Below are 17,035 nucleotides of genomic sequence, written 5' to 3' on the forward strand. Positions count from 1 at the left end.
GCGACTTATACATCAGCTTAGCATCTTGAAGTGTTACACATCATTCTTCCTACACTTTCACTCAGCAGTTCCAGCGTAAAGCTAAACGTATCTTACTGAAGATCTAGTGAGTCTGAGCCTGAGCGGATTCCCATAATTAAGAGTGGCAACAGCTTAAACCTGGATGAACCAATCCCTTGTTCTCACCTCTCTCTGACTCTATAAACTAATGAATAAATGCTATTTGAGCTATCCGGGTCAATTTGCAAATTGATGGTCCTAGAGATGTCATGATTCCTCGATTTAATTCGAGTACTACATTTTTAAAAGTCCTCGATCGCTTCGATTAACCGGCAAAACACCGCAAATGGTGCATTCCACAGATGAGAATCCATGAACTGCATTATTAGACCATTTTCAAAGGCTGCATGATATATTAAAACCATTTAAAATCATAATATAGCATAGTGCTATTGTGAAATCCCAAAGGCTGCGATTCAGTTAAATAAATCTATGCGCTGCGGGTTTCTGGGCGAATTGCGATACTCCATTTCTGCATATGCTGCTTATAACGTTCATCTGGGAATGCAACGTGTGCCATTTCACTGGATTTGTAACATAAATCATTTATACACCTAAGCCAACACAGGAGAATGCATCAATATGTTTCTAAATATGCTATATTGCATGTTTTGATGTCTACATGTTCTTGTTCAAGAAATTACAGTGGCTGCAGCATCGTAAAGTTGCCAAATATTAAAGATTAAGTGGACATTTGAATTAAACGATTGTTGCCTAATATTAAACAACGATGCTGCATGTGTAACAACAACAATCACCAGGCCATTGGCGCCCTCTGTAGGCATTTGTTATAATATGTAATGTACATAAGTTAACAATGTTTATATTATGTATATTACATTGTGGATTTTAAGAGTGTTGGCCAATAAACCCATATGATTAATTGTTTTTTAAACTTTATTTGAAACAATTATTATTGCCTCATTTCAATTCTACGCATGTATTTTAAGTCATTTTAATGGTTATTAGCCTATTGTTCACTTAGGTCTATTTTTATTACCACGAAAATATGCATCTGATTATTCGTCAAAATAACTGACCGATTACTCGATTACTTAAATAATCCTTAGTGACAGCTCTAGATGGTGCTGTACCGTGCTACATTTTTTGTACCATGCAAATACCGGTATAAAATGCATACCTACTCAGAAACACCCTGACACTTTATCATTGTCTGTTGTCATTCGCAATTGTGAACATTACTTTACATTACTTGTCCCCAAAATAAAAAAAAAAAAAAAAAAGTTTAGGGTCGGTAAGAAATATTAGTTTGTCAATTTTGATCAATTTAATGTGTCCCTTGCTGAATATAATTAATTTCTTTCAATTAACTGATGAGCTAGAGTTCTTAAATTATATTCACGCTTGTGTTCAATAATAAAAAAAAGACAATTAAGAAGCATCATGCCAGGTTTGACGTCGTCATTAAACACCATTGATTCTTGCATCTTTTGTAATTTAGGCTAGTTTGAAAACAAATGCAAATTAGATGGTTCCTTGCAATTGTATAGTTTCAGAAGACTAGAAATACTCATGCAGTTGTTGTATATGGACTACTTTTCTGGTACATTTTGTACCAAATGTGGTACAGAAGCTCAAAAAAAAAAAAAAACCTCCTCATGTTTCGAAAAAAGAATAAAGAAAATAACACAGGGTTATAATAACCTTTAACATTTTAGAGATCTAATAATAGCTCAGCATCTCTCTAACTGTATTAGGAATATGATGTGGCTCTATCTATTATAACCAAGATGTGCTAATTGATTGACAGTTTTTCCTCTACATTTACATCACGTTTCAATAGTAAAATTCTAAATCAGTTACTAACAATTGTGATATCGAAAGCAAGATCAGCCATTTATCTTCTCACTTAGCTGGCGACACACACATCTAAAATAAATAAATAAATAAATAAATCAAGCTTTAATTGTTTTTGCATCTCCCGGGCCCCCGATCTGGGTCTCAATTACAAACTGTGCCTGGTTCTCCCTCTGACAGAATTGGGCCAAGCGCAGGTTCAAGGCCATCCAGACACAGAACAAACTGCTCTCTCAGGGTTCTCCATTAGATGATCGAGACTGATCGTCTGCAGGCCGCTGAGAGGCACAAGGTCACATTCACTCTAGCAGAGCCTCCACGGATTTGAAACCGCACCCTCTCCCATCAACCTCTCTTCACCTTTTCCAACTGTTCTAGGGTAGGAGCTCACGTATGTGGTATGAAAAGAATCTGTTAAGAAATGCTTAGTGCACAAAAAGAATAAGGAAAAATGCAGTTCACTAAGACACCCCAGCGCCAAGCCCCAGCCATGCCCTTAAAAAAACCTCCATCTGACGTAAGTTGAGCCTTACACAATGCTCCTAAACAAACCAGGACACAAATACGTGCAAAATTGTCTTTGAATGGCCACACCTCTATTTCTTTGATTTTCACCAGTCTATGGAAATTCTTGGACATTTGATAGTCAAAAGTCAAGGGGAGGGGAGACCTTTATTCCTTTGCTTAGAGAGAGAGAGAGAGAGAGAGAGAGAGAGAGAGAGAGAGAGAGAACAACAACACATAATTCACTTCTCTCTTACCATGTACAAAAGAAGTCGGGTTGGGCGATACACAGAACATTCAAAATGTTTTCAATACTATGAATAAAAAATAAAATAAAAAGTACCAACATCGTGAACACCTACAGACTGTGCCTTAGATATTTTCTGTGCTGTAACTAACTTTATTGCTTATTGCTGTAACAATAACTTTAGTTATTGCATTAACTAACATCATCTAACAATGAGCAACAGCTAAATTTGTTACAGTAGTTATTCTTCTTAGGCCCCGTTTACACGAAGGGAAGACGCAGATATTTCCCTGCGGTTTGGCCTCTCATTTACACGAAAACCCCGTTTTTACCACAGAAAACGATTATTTCTAAAAACTCCGGCCAAAGTGGAGATTTCTGATAACGCCGGTTGTGTGTTGCCGTGTCAAGAAACGGGGTTTTAGGTTCTCAAACGTCACATTATGCGCCAGAAAATGCTTAACGTCATGTGAGCGCCCTATGTTTACAGTTCTGATTGGCTTGCATGGCTTTATCCTTCTCCCTACACTGCCGCCCATAGGTTTGGCATAGTTATGATGGCGCTCAACGGTGTATTTATGCGGGTTGATGTAAATGACAACTTTTTTGAAAACGATGTTGTGTGCACAATGTTATTATTGAAAACGGAGGGGGGGGGTTGTTTCTCTAAATACCCGGCTATGTGTAAATGTGGCCTTATTATTCCAAGATATTTTTAGAAATGTCTCAGTATTTTTCATCCATATAAATGGAACTCAGTTGTCATCAAACAATATTTTATTATTCGTTTCAAAGATGAAAAAAGTAAAAGGTTTGGAATGGCATTTTGAGTGAGCTATCCCTTTAAGTATTGGTGGAATATTATAAGAAAAAAACATGTGATATGATATTATTGACACAGCCCTACTAATAAGTATGAAGTTATGAACAGTGCTTATAATGCCCTATTAAGCACAACTAATAAGATGAGAATAAAACATATCCTGAGAAAGAGGTCTATTTGGTGTGTTAGTGACCAAACTAAAAGGAGTAAACCTTGATTCCTTATTTACAAAGCGGATTCAGGATACAAATTCAGCATAAGAACAAATAAAAGATTATCATTTACAATGGAATAAGTCCAGGCTCAGAGATCATACAGTTCAGCGAAAACAAAAAGCACTATTGTCAACTTTGAGAGTCTTCTCTGAGAAGAGTGTTGTTGAAACAAGAACAGAGCTTCCCACAGAGAAAGAAAATCTTTTTTTCTCCAAAACCAAGGTAAACAAGGGACCAAATATCCCAGCACTGGCTGCTCAGCGGTGGGAAAATCGAAAGATTGATTCCACTTGTGAAAATACCAAACTAAAACTTTCAGGATTGCATCACAATGTTATACTGAAACACATGCTACCAACTGCCTGCCTTACTTAGGCAATTAATTTCACAAAAACGTTTGTTCTGAATTTGTTGTTGCATTTCCTTAAAATTGTGCATTTCTGAACAAGACTGGGTTAGGCGCCGATCACACCTGTGAAAATACATTCATGATTCTATATTAAAATGTCGATACAATGTAATGTATTTTCTCTGGCTCTTGTTTTAAATTTTGTTGTCCCGTTATTATGCTTGTTGTTGTCATATGTTGACGTTGTACAAGCAGAATGTGGCGGTTGGTCGGTGTGGTATTAGTCCCGCCCCTCCTCCACTGTGATTGGACAGTTGGGTAAAAAGTGACAGTGATAAGCACTGCGTTTTACCCATAGACTGTAAAAAAAAATATGGACGTAGTGTCCGTGACGTCACCCGTAGGTTTCTGAAGACCGTTTTTGAAGCCCAAAGTGGGTGTGGCCGACCGGTAGCGCGTCACTCCCGAATTTATTTATTTTTACAGTCAAGACAATAGGGGTTATGCGGAACATACTTCCGGGTTCTACAAAACGGGTATAACTACTTCCGGTCGTCAGCTACTGAGGTAAACACAGCGTAGGAATGGCGACCTTTTATAGCCGGTGTTTACAGGAGCTACCCATTCTATCCATTCCAGATGTACATCGTATTGCCAAACGGACGTCCAGAGCCCCGAGTACTCCGTTAGATAAAGGATTTAAGTTTTTACGCCTCCTCATTTATTCATGATTATGAAGGTATGTAAGTTAGTATATGTAGCTTTTGCTAATGGCACCCGATGTAGAGTTAGCTAACTATCAGTAAGTTAGTTTAGACTTGTATGCTATCATAGTAGTTTAACCTTTTATATTTGCTTGCAGACGATTAAAACAATCAAATGAAGACTGCATTTTTTTTATTTATTTTTTCTGATACTTAAGCATTCGTGACATTTTTATTAAAACAGAAATAAGAATTGTATTCTAAAAAAAGCGCAAAATAAGTTACCTCAGAGATAACCTACAGCTGCAGATGCGTACGGTAATGCAAACCGGAAATGTTTATACCCGTTTTCCGGTTCGAACGTTGGGCGTTCCGCATAACCCCTATTAGCTGAGGTAATGTGACGGCCAACAAACAGCAGACAAACGGCTAATGATGACTAATGACCACTGCAGCGGGAATCCACCTGTTACTCAAAAGTGGACACTTAAGGCTGGCTGCAAAAGTGAGTCAAATCCGCATCTCCCCCATGTTAAAATGCCCAACTTTACAGCAGAAAAAAAAACGTTTACAGCCTGGAGCAAAAAGTGGCTTTGGTCTATACAGCTAATTTTGCCCTTCATGACAACTGTGAGGGGGGTGAATTTTTTTATAACTCATCCGTTTAAATTGTATTAAGTCTTAAATTTCTGCATAATTAAGGGTGTCCACTTTTGAGTGACAGGTGGATTCCTGCTGCTGTGGTCATTAGTCATCATTAGCCATTTGTCTGCTGTCTGTTAGCCGTCACGTTACCTCAGTTCATTGTCTGACTGTAAAAATAAATAAATTCGGGAGTGACGCGCTGCCAAGATGGCGACGGTCGGCTACGCCCACTTTAGGCTTCAAAAACGGTCTTCAGAAACCTACGGGTGACGTCAAGGACACTACGTCCATATTTTTTTACAGTCTATGGTTTTACCCAAAGTTGAAAATTCTTCAACTCTCGGCAACCTGTAAAAAACGCTCAGCGCCTCGTTACGCTCATGGCGTTTTAAAAATGCGGCGCTCCCATTGAAAACAATTGAAAAAATACGCTGCGCACTGCCAGTTCTGTGTGATTGAGGCCAATTGGCAGTGCTGTGTGCCTCGCGTTTTAGAACCTGAAAAACACGCAAGGTAATTTTCTCAATCTTCAATCTGTCTCCTAAAGCTAATGGGAGCTTCACAAGTTAAATGCACTGCATAGTTATATATAGATGGAGCAGGGGCTGCTGGGACAGAAAGCAGTTTATAATCTTCCTCCTGGCTGTCCTGACAGTGCCTACAGGAAGAGGCTCTCTGGAACTATTAGATAGCAGAGAGATGTCAGTCCACAAGTGCTGTGAAAAACAGAGAGAAACAGAGGACAGGGCAGCGGCAGAGAGGGAAATCCAGTGGAATGAGGCGGTCTTCTTCACACACGCAAATCCCATAACACACACATGGAAAGAACAAACATATACCTTACTCATCATCGTCCAAAAGGTGACCAGTCAGTCAGACACCCACTAAACTCTCCCTCACCTCCTCAATCATACACAAACACATCATACTGTGATGATAAGCGTTGCACAGAACTATTGGGTATTACTTCAGCCTGTAGAGCGCAACACTGACCGCCCGCTTTTAAGAATCCACAGTTATGTAAGTACTTGCCCTATTCAATGTCTCCACAGGGACCACAGAATCACAAAATTACAAACCTAATTTAAAGCAAAAACAATACAATACACACTGCAACACATGCATAATACAATTTGTCATAATTAACCAGCGACATAACTGGTGGTTTCTTTATTAAAACTTGTGTGAAACGGAGAGAATAAACTTCAAACGAACTTGGTTCACTTCACTTTTGTTCAATACGCATTTAATAAAATCGTCTCTAATCACACTGAGAAACAACGGCTTTCAGAGTTTGCTTATTTATACAACCTTTTTCTTAATTAACTAGGCTAACTGTAGGAAATTAAATGAACACAAATTAAAAAAAAAATTTAAGACACAAAGAATTGATGCAATTTGAGTACAAAAATCACAATATTACATTGAATTTGCACAGGCCTAAATGTCTGCACATAAGGTGTAGGGCTCTATAGATACAAATAAAGGGGTTTTCACTTCCGGAAACCTATTGTTGTGCTCTATTATTGCCTATTATTATATAACTAGTGGATCACATTAACTAGTCACGTGACACTCGACTGATTTTGTTTGTTTCACCTGCAGGCACATCAGAAAACGCCTTTGACGAGTCCGTGGCAACAATGCTATAGATCATAATGAACATACTATTGCAACATGCATGTCTGCAAATTACAACGACACCTATGGCACGCAATAACTGCGAGAAAAACCTCCTTGAATTCGGTAATTTGACCTGATCAAGTGTTCAAAATCTTGAACTTGCCAACAATGCCTAAACATGCTGTCTAGCAGGCATCTAACTAAATTTTGAGAGACAGCCTTCATGAATGCATTGCATTCCCTCTGCCAGAGCACGATGAACTGGACTTTTTGTCATTGGTGCTTGTACAAGCCTCTAGTCAAACACACCCCACAGTGCCAATGGACTTTAAACACTGCATTAGCCAGAAAACGACAGCAGGTTGGTTGGGGTGCAGTTTAACTAGTACTCATGTGATGCTTATTTGGTTACTCTGAGGCCTATTTCTCGAAATAATACAATAGTTCCTGCCCTGTTTGTTTAGGTGCAGATGGCAGATATAGCTGTAGATAACAGCTGAAAAATCAGGACACGTCTGACAGGATGTAACTATAAAGTGCGCGCGACTGTATGTCAGATAAAACCGCTAAAATATATATTTTTTCAATGCTCTACTACAAATATATGTGTTACATACGACCAAAATAAAACAATTCAATCCCTACTCTTTGGCTGGATGCATCACTTATTCTCACTCTCAACTAAAGTTTCAAGCGTTCTCAGCCGGAAATGCGCTTAAGTGCATCCTACTGTTTTCATCTATAACACTAATACATGTCACGCGAGACGGTTAACGTTAACTGGTTATTTTGGTCGGACACTGACAGCACAGCACATGACGGCTGACCTTAAACCTTCTCCCGTCGCTTTTCTAGCCTGTGTACGATGCTTTCCGTTGAAGCCGTTCATTTGAATGACGGTTGCTCGCCTAGCGCGAGCGGCGACAGCATGCTTTCTGCTAATGTTTAAATCACACCAGCGGGCTTCTAATTATGTTTTAGCTGTGTTTCATGGCATACATTCACACACAACGTAGTGTGGAGTAACGTCTAAACAAACGAGGCTTTGTCTGAGCCTCGCAATGGGTATTTTAGAGCGCTATAAAGCCGGCAACGGCTCAAGGAAAAAAGAAATACGTCTTTTCTTGAAACTTACCAGCGGGTCCTTTTTCTTTTGCATCTTCCGTGAGCTTTCGTCGAGTCTGCCTGACGGCCACTGATGGCGTAATCGCGCAGGGCACGCAAAAGGGGCGGGGCGACGGTCACGGTCTCGGAAAGAGACTTGTGAACTGTCAATAAACAACTCGCTGATCGCAAGCATAGATCGCATGTAAAGAAAAGTTGTTGATATAGTGGCATTGATGCGTTCTTAGAAATAAATTATAATCGAGTGACTATTTGCACTAGGAGTAAATGGCCTCTGCCAAATAATATAACTAAGTATAACAAGTAGGTTACATGACAGCTTCTTTGTCTCTAAATTTTGAATCTAACGTTAATACTATTGTCTCTTTTTAAAATTTATTTTCACTTAAACAGAAAAAACAATAAGACAAATAACTGAACCAAAATAAATCAAATAAAGTCCAATAATAACAACAATCTAAACCATACATATACATATACATACAGTAAGTAGCCTACTCCGAGTAATTTTATATTTTGTCAATTTTATGAGGATTTTTTACATTTCTTTTTTATATATATTTTTTTTTTAGTCATTTTAGTACTTAACTTATATATTATATTATTTTTTCAGTTATTAGGCTATTTTAATTACATTATTTCAGCTTTATTTTAATTAACGAAAACGAGTTTTAATAGTAACAGTAACAGCAATGCACGTTTTTGTTTATTTAATTTTTGTTTGTTTGTTTCAAACTTTTAAATATATGAAGTTCATTCCCATATTTATTTTCTTCAAACTAAACTACCAGATCTGCAGCGCCACACAGTGGAGATTTGAATAAGTGAATCTTTCTCGTTTCCAACGACAACTGTTCAAACAAACTTAGTTTAGCACAGAAATTCGCGTGTAACTTAAAAAAAACTAAAACAAATAGGTTAAAGGTGTTGCTTTTCTAAATATCGTGTTCTTGGGAATGAGGAGGGGTTGTGTTTTACATTGTTTGTTGATACTTTTCTGTATTCTAGACATGATCTTCTTCAGAAGCGAATAAACTCGTGTTTTTGGAAACATGAGCTCACCGCTGTCCACCCTGAGGAAGAGCAAACGAGCTCCTCTACCAGAGATACAGAGAGATGATGATGATGATGGGTAAGTGATGACAAAATGCACTAGGCCGTGAATGTTAAATACTGACAAATACTAAATCATAAACGCGTGTATATTTGATAAAAAGCTGTAAACACTGACACTAGAAAACATTCAATTATTTTTTAGGAAATCCAACTGCGCTAGAAATGACATTCTAGACATTCTTTTTCTCTGATTATCACATATATTGTCATATAGATATAGATATATACATACAGCTCTCCCTCTCTCTCATATACAGTATAGGCTATATGGGCATTTCTCAGATTAAGGGCCAAATTGGGTTGCTGCAATTTTGAAAATTAAAATTCCAAATTTGACTAATTGGTATACATCAAATTATCAGTCCTTAAGTCAGGAGTGATGTTATGAGCTTGGTTGAGACCATAAGATAAGGGAATTTATGATTTTTTGCCATTTTCTTAACTATGTGAAGTAAATGTGTCATTACCATCACATCATCGAATATAGGTAAAAAATAAAACTTAAATGATAAATCAGTGCTTTTAAAACATTTTGTGGTTTCACATAACAATCTTTTTTATCTTGAACTTGATGGGATTGTTTATTTTTACTTGCAAGATTAATTATAGTCATCTTAGTATCTAAATTTCTGATTCATCAATCTACCCTGGCTTGGAATATAAGCTTATTTTAAGTGAATGCCATATATCAAAACTTTTTAATACAGTGATAATTTAGACTGTCCAACATTGTCAGAAATATATAATTGTAGGATGTTGTTGTAATTTATACATAATTTATGAGCAAAAATATGTATGGTGATGGTGATGACACTGCAGTTCTGGTAATGACAGTTTGTTGCGGTGATGACAAATCACTGATTATAAGCTATTGTAATTTAAGTGCCTAAGTGACTTCAGACTACCAAAAAAAAAAAAAAAAAAAAAAAAACACCAGCTAGTAATCTGTTTAAACATCAAAACATAGTTTAATCTGATCATGGAAGACCAAACATGAACTGTGTTCCTTGTGATCAGGATTTGTTCAGTATAATTATAGTCTAAACAGACTATTTAATCATCTGGAAAATGAAGTCAGCATCTCCATAAAGCTTGTCTGCTGAAGGAAGCATGAAGTGCTCTGAAAATGTCCTGGTAGACGGCTGCGTTGAGTGGACAGCACAGTGGACCAACACCAGCCGATGACCAACACAGACTGTGGAAACTTCACACTGGACTTCAAGCATCTTGGATTGTGTGCCTCTCCATTCTTCCTCCAGACTCTGGGACCTTGGTTTCCAAATGAGATGCAAAATTTGCTCTCATCAGAAAAGAGGACATTGGTCCACCGTGCTTTATTAAATCCAGAGTCAACGCAGCCGTCTACCAGGACATTTTCAGAGCACTTCATGCTTCCTTCATTTTCCAGCAGGATTTGCACCTGCCCACACTGCCAAAAGAACCAAAACCTGGTTCAATGACCATGGTATCACTGTGTAATTACTGTGTGATTTCATGTAATATTCTATTTTTTTGAAATCCTGTTTTCATGGGTTTTATGAGCTGGAAGCCCAAATTATGTACAAATAAACAACTAAATACTTGAAATCGTTTAAGTTGTGGGCCCTGAATCTATAATCTATGGAAGTTTAACGTTTTGAATGGAATTATGGAAATAAATAAACTTTTCCATGATATTCTAATTTTTTGGAAAGGGTCTGTACATATATATATATATATATATATATATATATATATACACAGTACTGTGCAAAAGTCTTAGGCATGTTAATATCTATATAATATATATATCTTAATATATATATATTGTCAGATTCCTTGTGCATCCAGAAATCTCACTGGATTATTACAATTAATGGCAAAAATAATGTTTGGAAATGTAAACTGATATTTCCTACTGACACACTACAGCAAAAGATATAAATAACTGACTTAAAACTATTTTTAATAGGGACAAAACATGTTTTGTCTTAAAATGCCTAAGACTTTTGCACAGTACTGTATATGACCATTTTAAATGAACTTCGATTAGACAATTATGTTAGTCTGCTGTAGCCTTTTATTGAAAGACGTTCTTAAATGTCAACACAATCATATTGCATTTTTTAAAGTTACTATGCTCTGCGTTACAAGAATGACCCAGACAATCTTTGAAATAATCAGATGTCGTATCTGTTTTTGTGATCTAGGGAAAGAAAGCCATACAAAGAAAGGTCAGACACTGGTAAGACATTTTACAGTTTCCCCATCTCTCCTAACAAGCAAATGAAATGGCAAGATAAATGTCAAGAGTCACAAGAGTTTGAACTGCTTTTCCAATGCCATACTTTACAGATTATATAAATGGCAGGTTTCAGTCCATATATAATAAAAAATATACAAAATGCAAAGAACACAATACATCAATACAAGAAATAAACCATCTGATCACATAAAATCACTTACATGTACACATTCTTATGTTTCAGACTACGAAGCCAAATTATTCCGAAACATTTTCCCACAAAACCAGCCAGTGCCGCACATCACGGACAATCTTTCCACTGTAAGATCAAAGGTCGTGCAAAAGAAGAAGGCAAAAGAAGGTACCATGACTGAATCGACCAAGTACCATGTGTCTTCATCACAACTTTAAATATGGTGTCTTTTAAATCTTCTCTAAATGTCACAGCTCCACCGAGTGATTTTGAACTGATGTCAAGTATGATGCAGAAGATCAGTCAGCTTGAGAGAAAGGTGAAAACTCAAGCTGTGGATATAGAGCATAAGGTAAGACACTTGCTTTATTCTTACATAAAGAATTATGTGATTTTATCACTGTCCTACAGACTAAACACCTAAATCTGCTTTGCTGTAAGTGTCCAAGTTTGTGTTTCTAATTATCAGTGTTATGTCAGATGTCTCTCTGTGCACAAGTGATACCATTTTTCATGTGTCATGTTGTATCAGCACTTCTTTTTCTTACACTTCCTGCTCAAGGCAAGACGAATAGCAGTTCTGGAAGAGAAACTCAATCTTTTGCAAAAGGCAAAAGGTAAGCATTATGTGTTAAACAAACAGGAGTTCAAATTGCAGCAAGATAGAAATAAATATCACATTACAATAAGAACCCATAAAGAAAACACATTATTACTAGATTTAAATACCTTTTAAATCCCCCAATTCACCTTACAGTAATGAGAAAAATATTATCATATATTATTTAAAATTGCGATTTATATAATTTCAAGTATTTATTGCTGTACTCTATGGTGTTTTTAATAATATAAAATAAATGTAAGTATTTATTGTAATCTGTTCTGATTTTAATTAAAATATATGTATATATCCATATATGATTCTCATCATTGTTTTAACTATTTTTGTCGTAAGAATCAAATGAGACATGTCAAACATCTGGACATTATTACAGGGCTGAATAGATGATTTGGGGTTAACATTTAAGTACTGGTTTTTGCTAATACTTTTAACCAGTTTACCAGTTCTAAACAAATGTGTTTGTCTTTGGCTTTAGAGAAATCTGCAAGTAATGAGAACCAAGATGAAGAATTGGTTCAACTGTGCCTCAAGCTTCAAAACCAAGTGTTGGAAATGGAGGTGAGGAGCTTTGTGTGATTGTTGTGAGGTTTATAATGACGGTTTCTTCAACCTGTTACTAATGTATGTTATGGTAGGCAGAAAACAATACACAGGTTATTCCTGTATAATTGCAACAAAATCGTTATTAGCAACTCAACACAATGGCATTTTTCCGCCCACACAGAAGTTTCTAAATGATTATGGAATGATCTGGATCGGCGGTTATGACGAGCACGCCAACAGCCAACTTCCTGCAGTAACTTGCATACGCAAGAGTTTCAAAATGAACTATGACCTGGTCATGCAGAACATCCGAGATCTCAACATTGTGGCAGGGGAAGGGGAGTCCCATGTGACCGCCATTCCCGGCGGGGCCAAACTCACCCAGAAGTCTTCCATACCTCTTTGGCTCTACAAAAACGGCATCGTCATGTTCAGTGGTCCATTCCGCTCCTATCAAGAGCCAACCACACAGGTTCAGTTGTTTTCCTGCTTTCGACTTACAGTACATCACTAAATTTGACTACAGAAATACTGTTCATTTCCTACAGCCAGCTTCGGTTTACTTTAGATGAATGATCAAATTGAGTGTTCCTTGTAACATTTACCTTGTTGTTGCAGGAATGCATGCAGGACTTGATGGATGGGTTTTTTCCTTCTGAGCTTCAGGAAAGGTTTCCTAATGGTGTGCCGTTACAGGTGTGTACTGGGAATTTATGCAGTTATCATCATTACTACAATTGCTATTGCTCATATAGGGTAAAAGATATACCAAACCCCTAACCCTACACTAATGTTTTGGGTCTGTAAGATTTTTAAATGTTTTTGAAAGTCTATTATGCTCACCAAGGCTGCATTTATTTTATTCAATCAAAAATACAGTAAAAAAAAAAGTATGTCATGAAATATACAATTTAAAAGAACGTTTTTTTATTTTGATATTTTAAATTTTAATTTATTAAAGGAGAACTCCGGTCAATTTTAACATTGAGCTCATTTTTTTGTACATTTGGAGTGCTGTCAATACAGAGAACAACGACAAAAATCGGTGTTGCCTACACCGAGTTATTCTATTTTTAAAATTTGCACCCTATTGACTTCAATGGGGCAAGTAGTAAGCCTGCTTTTTAGCCTCTTAACATCCTTTAAGTGTCATTACAAGTGCACAGAAAATGTGAGTGATTCCTTCCGAGTGAACACGAGTGGATCTGACTGCAGTAGATGTTAGAGATATTAATAAAAATGAAGTTAATTCAGCCAGCGCTCATACCTTTGTTTACATCCTGTTTTCGGTGGGAGGCCATAGTAATCGATTGTCGAGTTCACGCGCATAGGTTTAGTACCTATGATCACGCGCGTGAACTCGACAATCGATTACTATGGCCTCCCACCGAAAACAGGATGTAAACAAAGGTATGAGCGCTGGCTGAATTAACTTCATTTTTATTAATATCTCTAACATCTACTGCAGTCAGATCCACTCGTGTTCACTCGGAAGGAATCACTCACATTTTCTGTGCACTTGTAATGACACTTAAAGGATGTTAAGAGGCTAAAAAGCAGACTTACTACTTGCCCCATTGAAGTCAATAGGGTGCAAATTTTAAAAATAGAATAACTCGGTGTAGGCAACACCGATTTTTGTCGTTGTTCTCTGTATTGACAGCACTCCAAATGTACAAAAAAATGAGCTCAATGTTAAAATTGACCGGAGTTCTCCTTTAATGTGATGACAAACCTACATTTTCACTCACCCTCATGTTGTTCCAAACCTGTATGAGTTCCTTTCTTCTGTTGAACACAAAAGAAGATATTATTAAAGAATGCTGATAATCAGGAAATAATACTATGGAAGTCAATGGCTGCCTTCAGTTGTTTACCAACATTCTTCAAAATATCTTCTTTTGTGTTCAACTGAAGAAAGAAACTCGTACAGGTTTGGAACAACATGGGTGAGTAATGACAAAAGTTAAATTTCTGGGTGAACTATCCCTTTAAGTGTCACATGATCCAAGTGTACAGTAGACATGCATTATACCTTTTACCAAATCTTGTGACCTGTTGAGAAGACATACGTTTTTTACTTGGCATGTGTAAAATCCCATATACTTGAATTAATGGAAGGACTCCATGTTTATTAGTTATAGGCCTGGTTTCACAGACAGGGCTTAGATTAAGCCAGGATTAGGTCATAGTTCAATTAGGCGTTTAAGTAATTTTTATAAACATGCCTTAGAAAAAGGCATTACTGGTGTGCATCTTAAGACAAAACAAATGCACTGACATGTTTTAAGATCAGTCAGTGCAAGTTTCTTTCAGTTGAAATAGCTCAGATTTACATTTTAGTCTAGGACTAGACTTAAGCCTTGTCTGTGAAACCGGGGGATAATGTTCTTGAACCACACAAACAGGTTCATGACAAACGGGACGAGGAGTTCGTAGTGAGGCGACCATGGTCTGAGTTTCCTGGAAGAGGACAAACTATAGATGGAGAAAGAAGGCAGTCGGTGGACAGATCTGAGCAGACCCTCTCCACAGCGCCAAAACAGAGTCAGATACCAGGTTTGAACCTGTTATGGGTATGACTTGACAATGTACTGCTACTGTATTTATTGTACTTTACATCTTGGATTTGAATCCATCTTCTGTGGCATTTAGGCAAAAAACTGTCTATGGAACAGTTTCTGCAAAAGCTCCCAGAGACCGTAGTGAAGGCAGGCAAAGTGATTAGTATACGCGACTCAGTGAAGGCTCATCTACAGGTCAGTATGGTCATGTTTCAGTCTGTTCTGTTTAGGGTCGTTCAGTCAAATTTCCCATTGAACTGAATTTTTGTTTTGTTAAGGGCTTCCCTGATGGTGCCAAGAGTTATTCAGCAACCACTGTGGAAACATCCGCCCTGCGGGCTTTGAGAGAACGGTATCAAAAACCTTATCTTTAAGTCATGACCAAACAGAAGAGCTTTGATATATAGCATAAAAGTTGATTACAGTTGCTGACTTGAATAATTCACTTTTCCAATCCATGTGGTGTGATTCAGTGAGATAGATTTTACACTATCTGCAAAAGACGTCACCACACTGCGAGTGAAGTCTGAGGATGGTATGGAGACATTTATCATGAAAATGTACTTCACTGAGACTGTTGGAGATCTCCGTCATTATCTGGACATGAAAAGGTTTGAGATACTACTAGCATTTTAAATTATCATAAATATGCTTGAGACAAAATCTTATCTTGCCCTACATTTTTTTCTTGTTCGAGAAGCCATTTCACTTGAATATGCGGCATAATACGAAAGACCATCACGACTTCCATGTCATGCTGACTTTATCCCTTTAAAATTTGGCCTTAGTTCCCCCAAAGATGAAAAATCTGTCATCATTTACTCACCCTCAAGTTGTTGCAAACCTGTATGAATTTATTTTTATTTTTCCTGAACACAAAAGATGATATTTTGAAGAATGTTGGTAATCAAACAGTTGACGGGACCCCATAGACTTCCGTAGTATTTTTTTTCCATACTATGGAAGTCAATGAGGCCCATTAACTGTTTGGTAACCCATATTCTTTAAAATATATTTTATGTTCAGCAGAAGAAAGAAATTCATACAGGTTTGGAACACCTTGAGGGTGAGTAAATGATGACAGAATTTACATTTTTGGGTGAACTATCCCTTTAAGGCAGCATTCTGTATAATCTTTCCAAAATGTACTGTATCTTGTAGATCAGGAGAAATTCAGAAAGAAATACTTGTAATTCATTCAATACTGAAACACAACAACAAAAAATGCATAAAATAATTAAAAACCCACAATGTATGTATGCATTCTATAATAATAAGCAGAATTACTGCAGAAGTTTTCATACTTTTCCAGACAATAATTTGAGCCGATCTATTTTGACAGAGGACCGGGTGCTGCGCCATATGACATCATTAGCGCATTTCCACAGCGGTGCTACAGTGATGACACCCAGACCCTTCTGTCCTGTGGTCTGACTCCAAATGCAGCGCTGCTCCTGCGTCCACAAGCTGCATCTCACAGACAGAGCAACGCTTAACTAAAACTGAACAACCATTCGCACGTATCGTCATTAGCACACTTTCACAGCATTGTCGACTCCAAATGACTCACTGATCATACATCAACAAGAATGTTTTAGAAATGGATAAATCCATAATGAAATGTCCAAACACACACACATAAAAAAAAAAAAAAGAACAA

The 17,035-nt window shown here is 37.2% G+C and overlaps 2 protein-coding genes across 4 annotated transcripts in view; one reads left to right on the top strand and one right to left on the bottom strand.

Annotated features, from left to right (window-relative positions):
- The window catches only part of atp2c1 (ATPase secretory pathway Ca2+ transporting 1), a 36,894-nt gene extending 28,699 nt beyond the window's left edge, over window positions 1-8,195 (bottom strand). Inside the window, exon 1 of the mRNA XM_084385272.1 lies at window positions 8,124-8,195. Within this exon, the coding sequence (XP_084241398.1) occupies window positions 8,124-8,147 (24 nt within the window). The 5' untranslated portion in view covers window positions 8,148-8,195. The remainder of the gene's footprint in view (window positions 1-8,123) is intronic.
- A 24-nt stretch (window positions 8,196-8,219) lies between these two features.
- On the top strand, window positions 8,220-17,015 carry ubxn11 (UBX domain protein 11). Of its 3 annotated transcripts, none has more exons than XM_084385276.1 (14): window positions 8,220-8,416; window positions 9,122-9,245; window positions 11,419-11,453; window positions 11,698-11,814; window positions 11,901-11,998; window positions 12,209-12,263; window positions 12,744-12,826; window positions 12,993-13,283; window positions 13,430-13,507; window positions 15,220-15,370; window positions 15,467-15,570; window positions 15,654-15,727; window positions 15,849-15,986; window positions 16,718-17,015. In XM_084385276.1, exons 2-14 carry the CDS (start codon window positions 9,166-9,168, stop codon window positions 16,869-16,871), a joined length of 1,458 nt encoding a protein of 485 aa, XP_084241402.1. In that variant the 5' UTR covers window positions 8,220-8,416; window positions 9,122-9,165; the 3' UTR covers window positions 16,872-17,015. The 3 variants fall into 3 exon arrangements, with proteins under 3 accessions (XP_084241402.1, XP_084241401.1, XP_084241400.1); XM_084385275.1 differs by having other exon boundaries at window positions 8,234-8,598; XM_084385274.1 differs by having other exon boundaries at window positions 8,238-8,416; window positions 12,179-12,263.
- The last annotated feature ends 20 nt before the right edge of the window (window positions 17,016-17,035 follow it).

Source organism: Rutilus rutilus (genome assembly GCF_951802725.1).
Source record: "Rutilus rutilus genome assembly, chromosome: 17".
NCBI lineage: Eukaryota > Metazoa > Chordata > Actinopteri > Cypriniformes > Leuciscidae > Rutilus > Rutilus rutilus.

Coding starts and splice junctions, on each gene's coding strand:
- ubxn11 (XM_084385274.1), top strand. CDS start 9,166: ATGAGCTCACCGCTGTCCACCCTGAGGAAGAGCAAACGAGCTCCTCTA. Junction 12,264..12,743: donor TCTTTTGCAAAAGGCAAAAG/GTAAGCATTATG, acceptor CTTTGGCTTTAG/AGAAATCTGCAAGTAATGAG. Junction 15,571..15,653: donor CAGTGAAGGCTCATCTACAG/GTCAGTATGGTC, acceptor TGTTTTGTTAAG/GGCTTCCCTGATGGTGCCAA.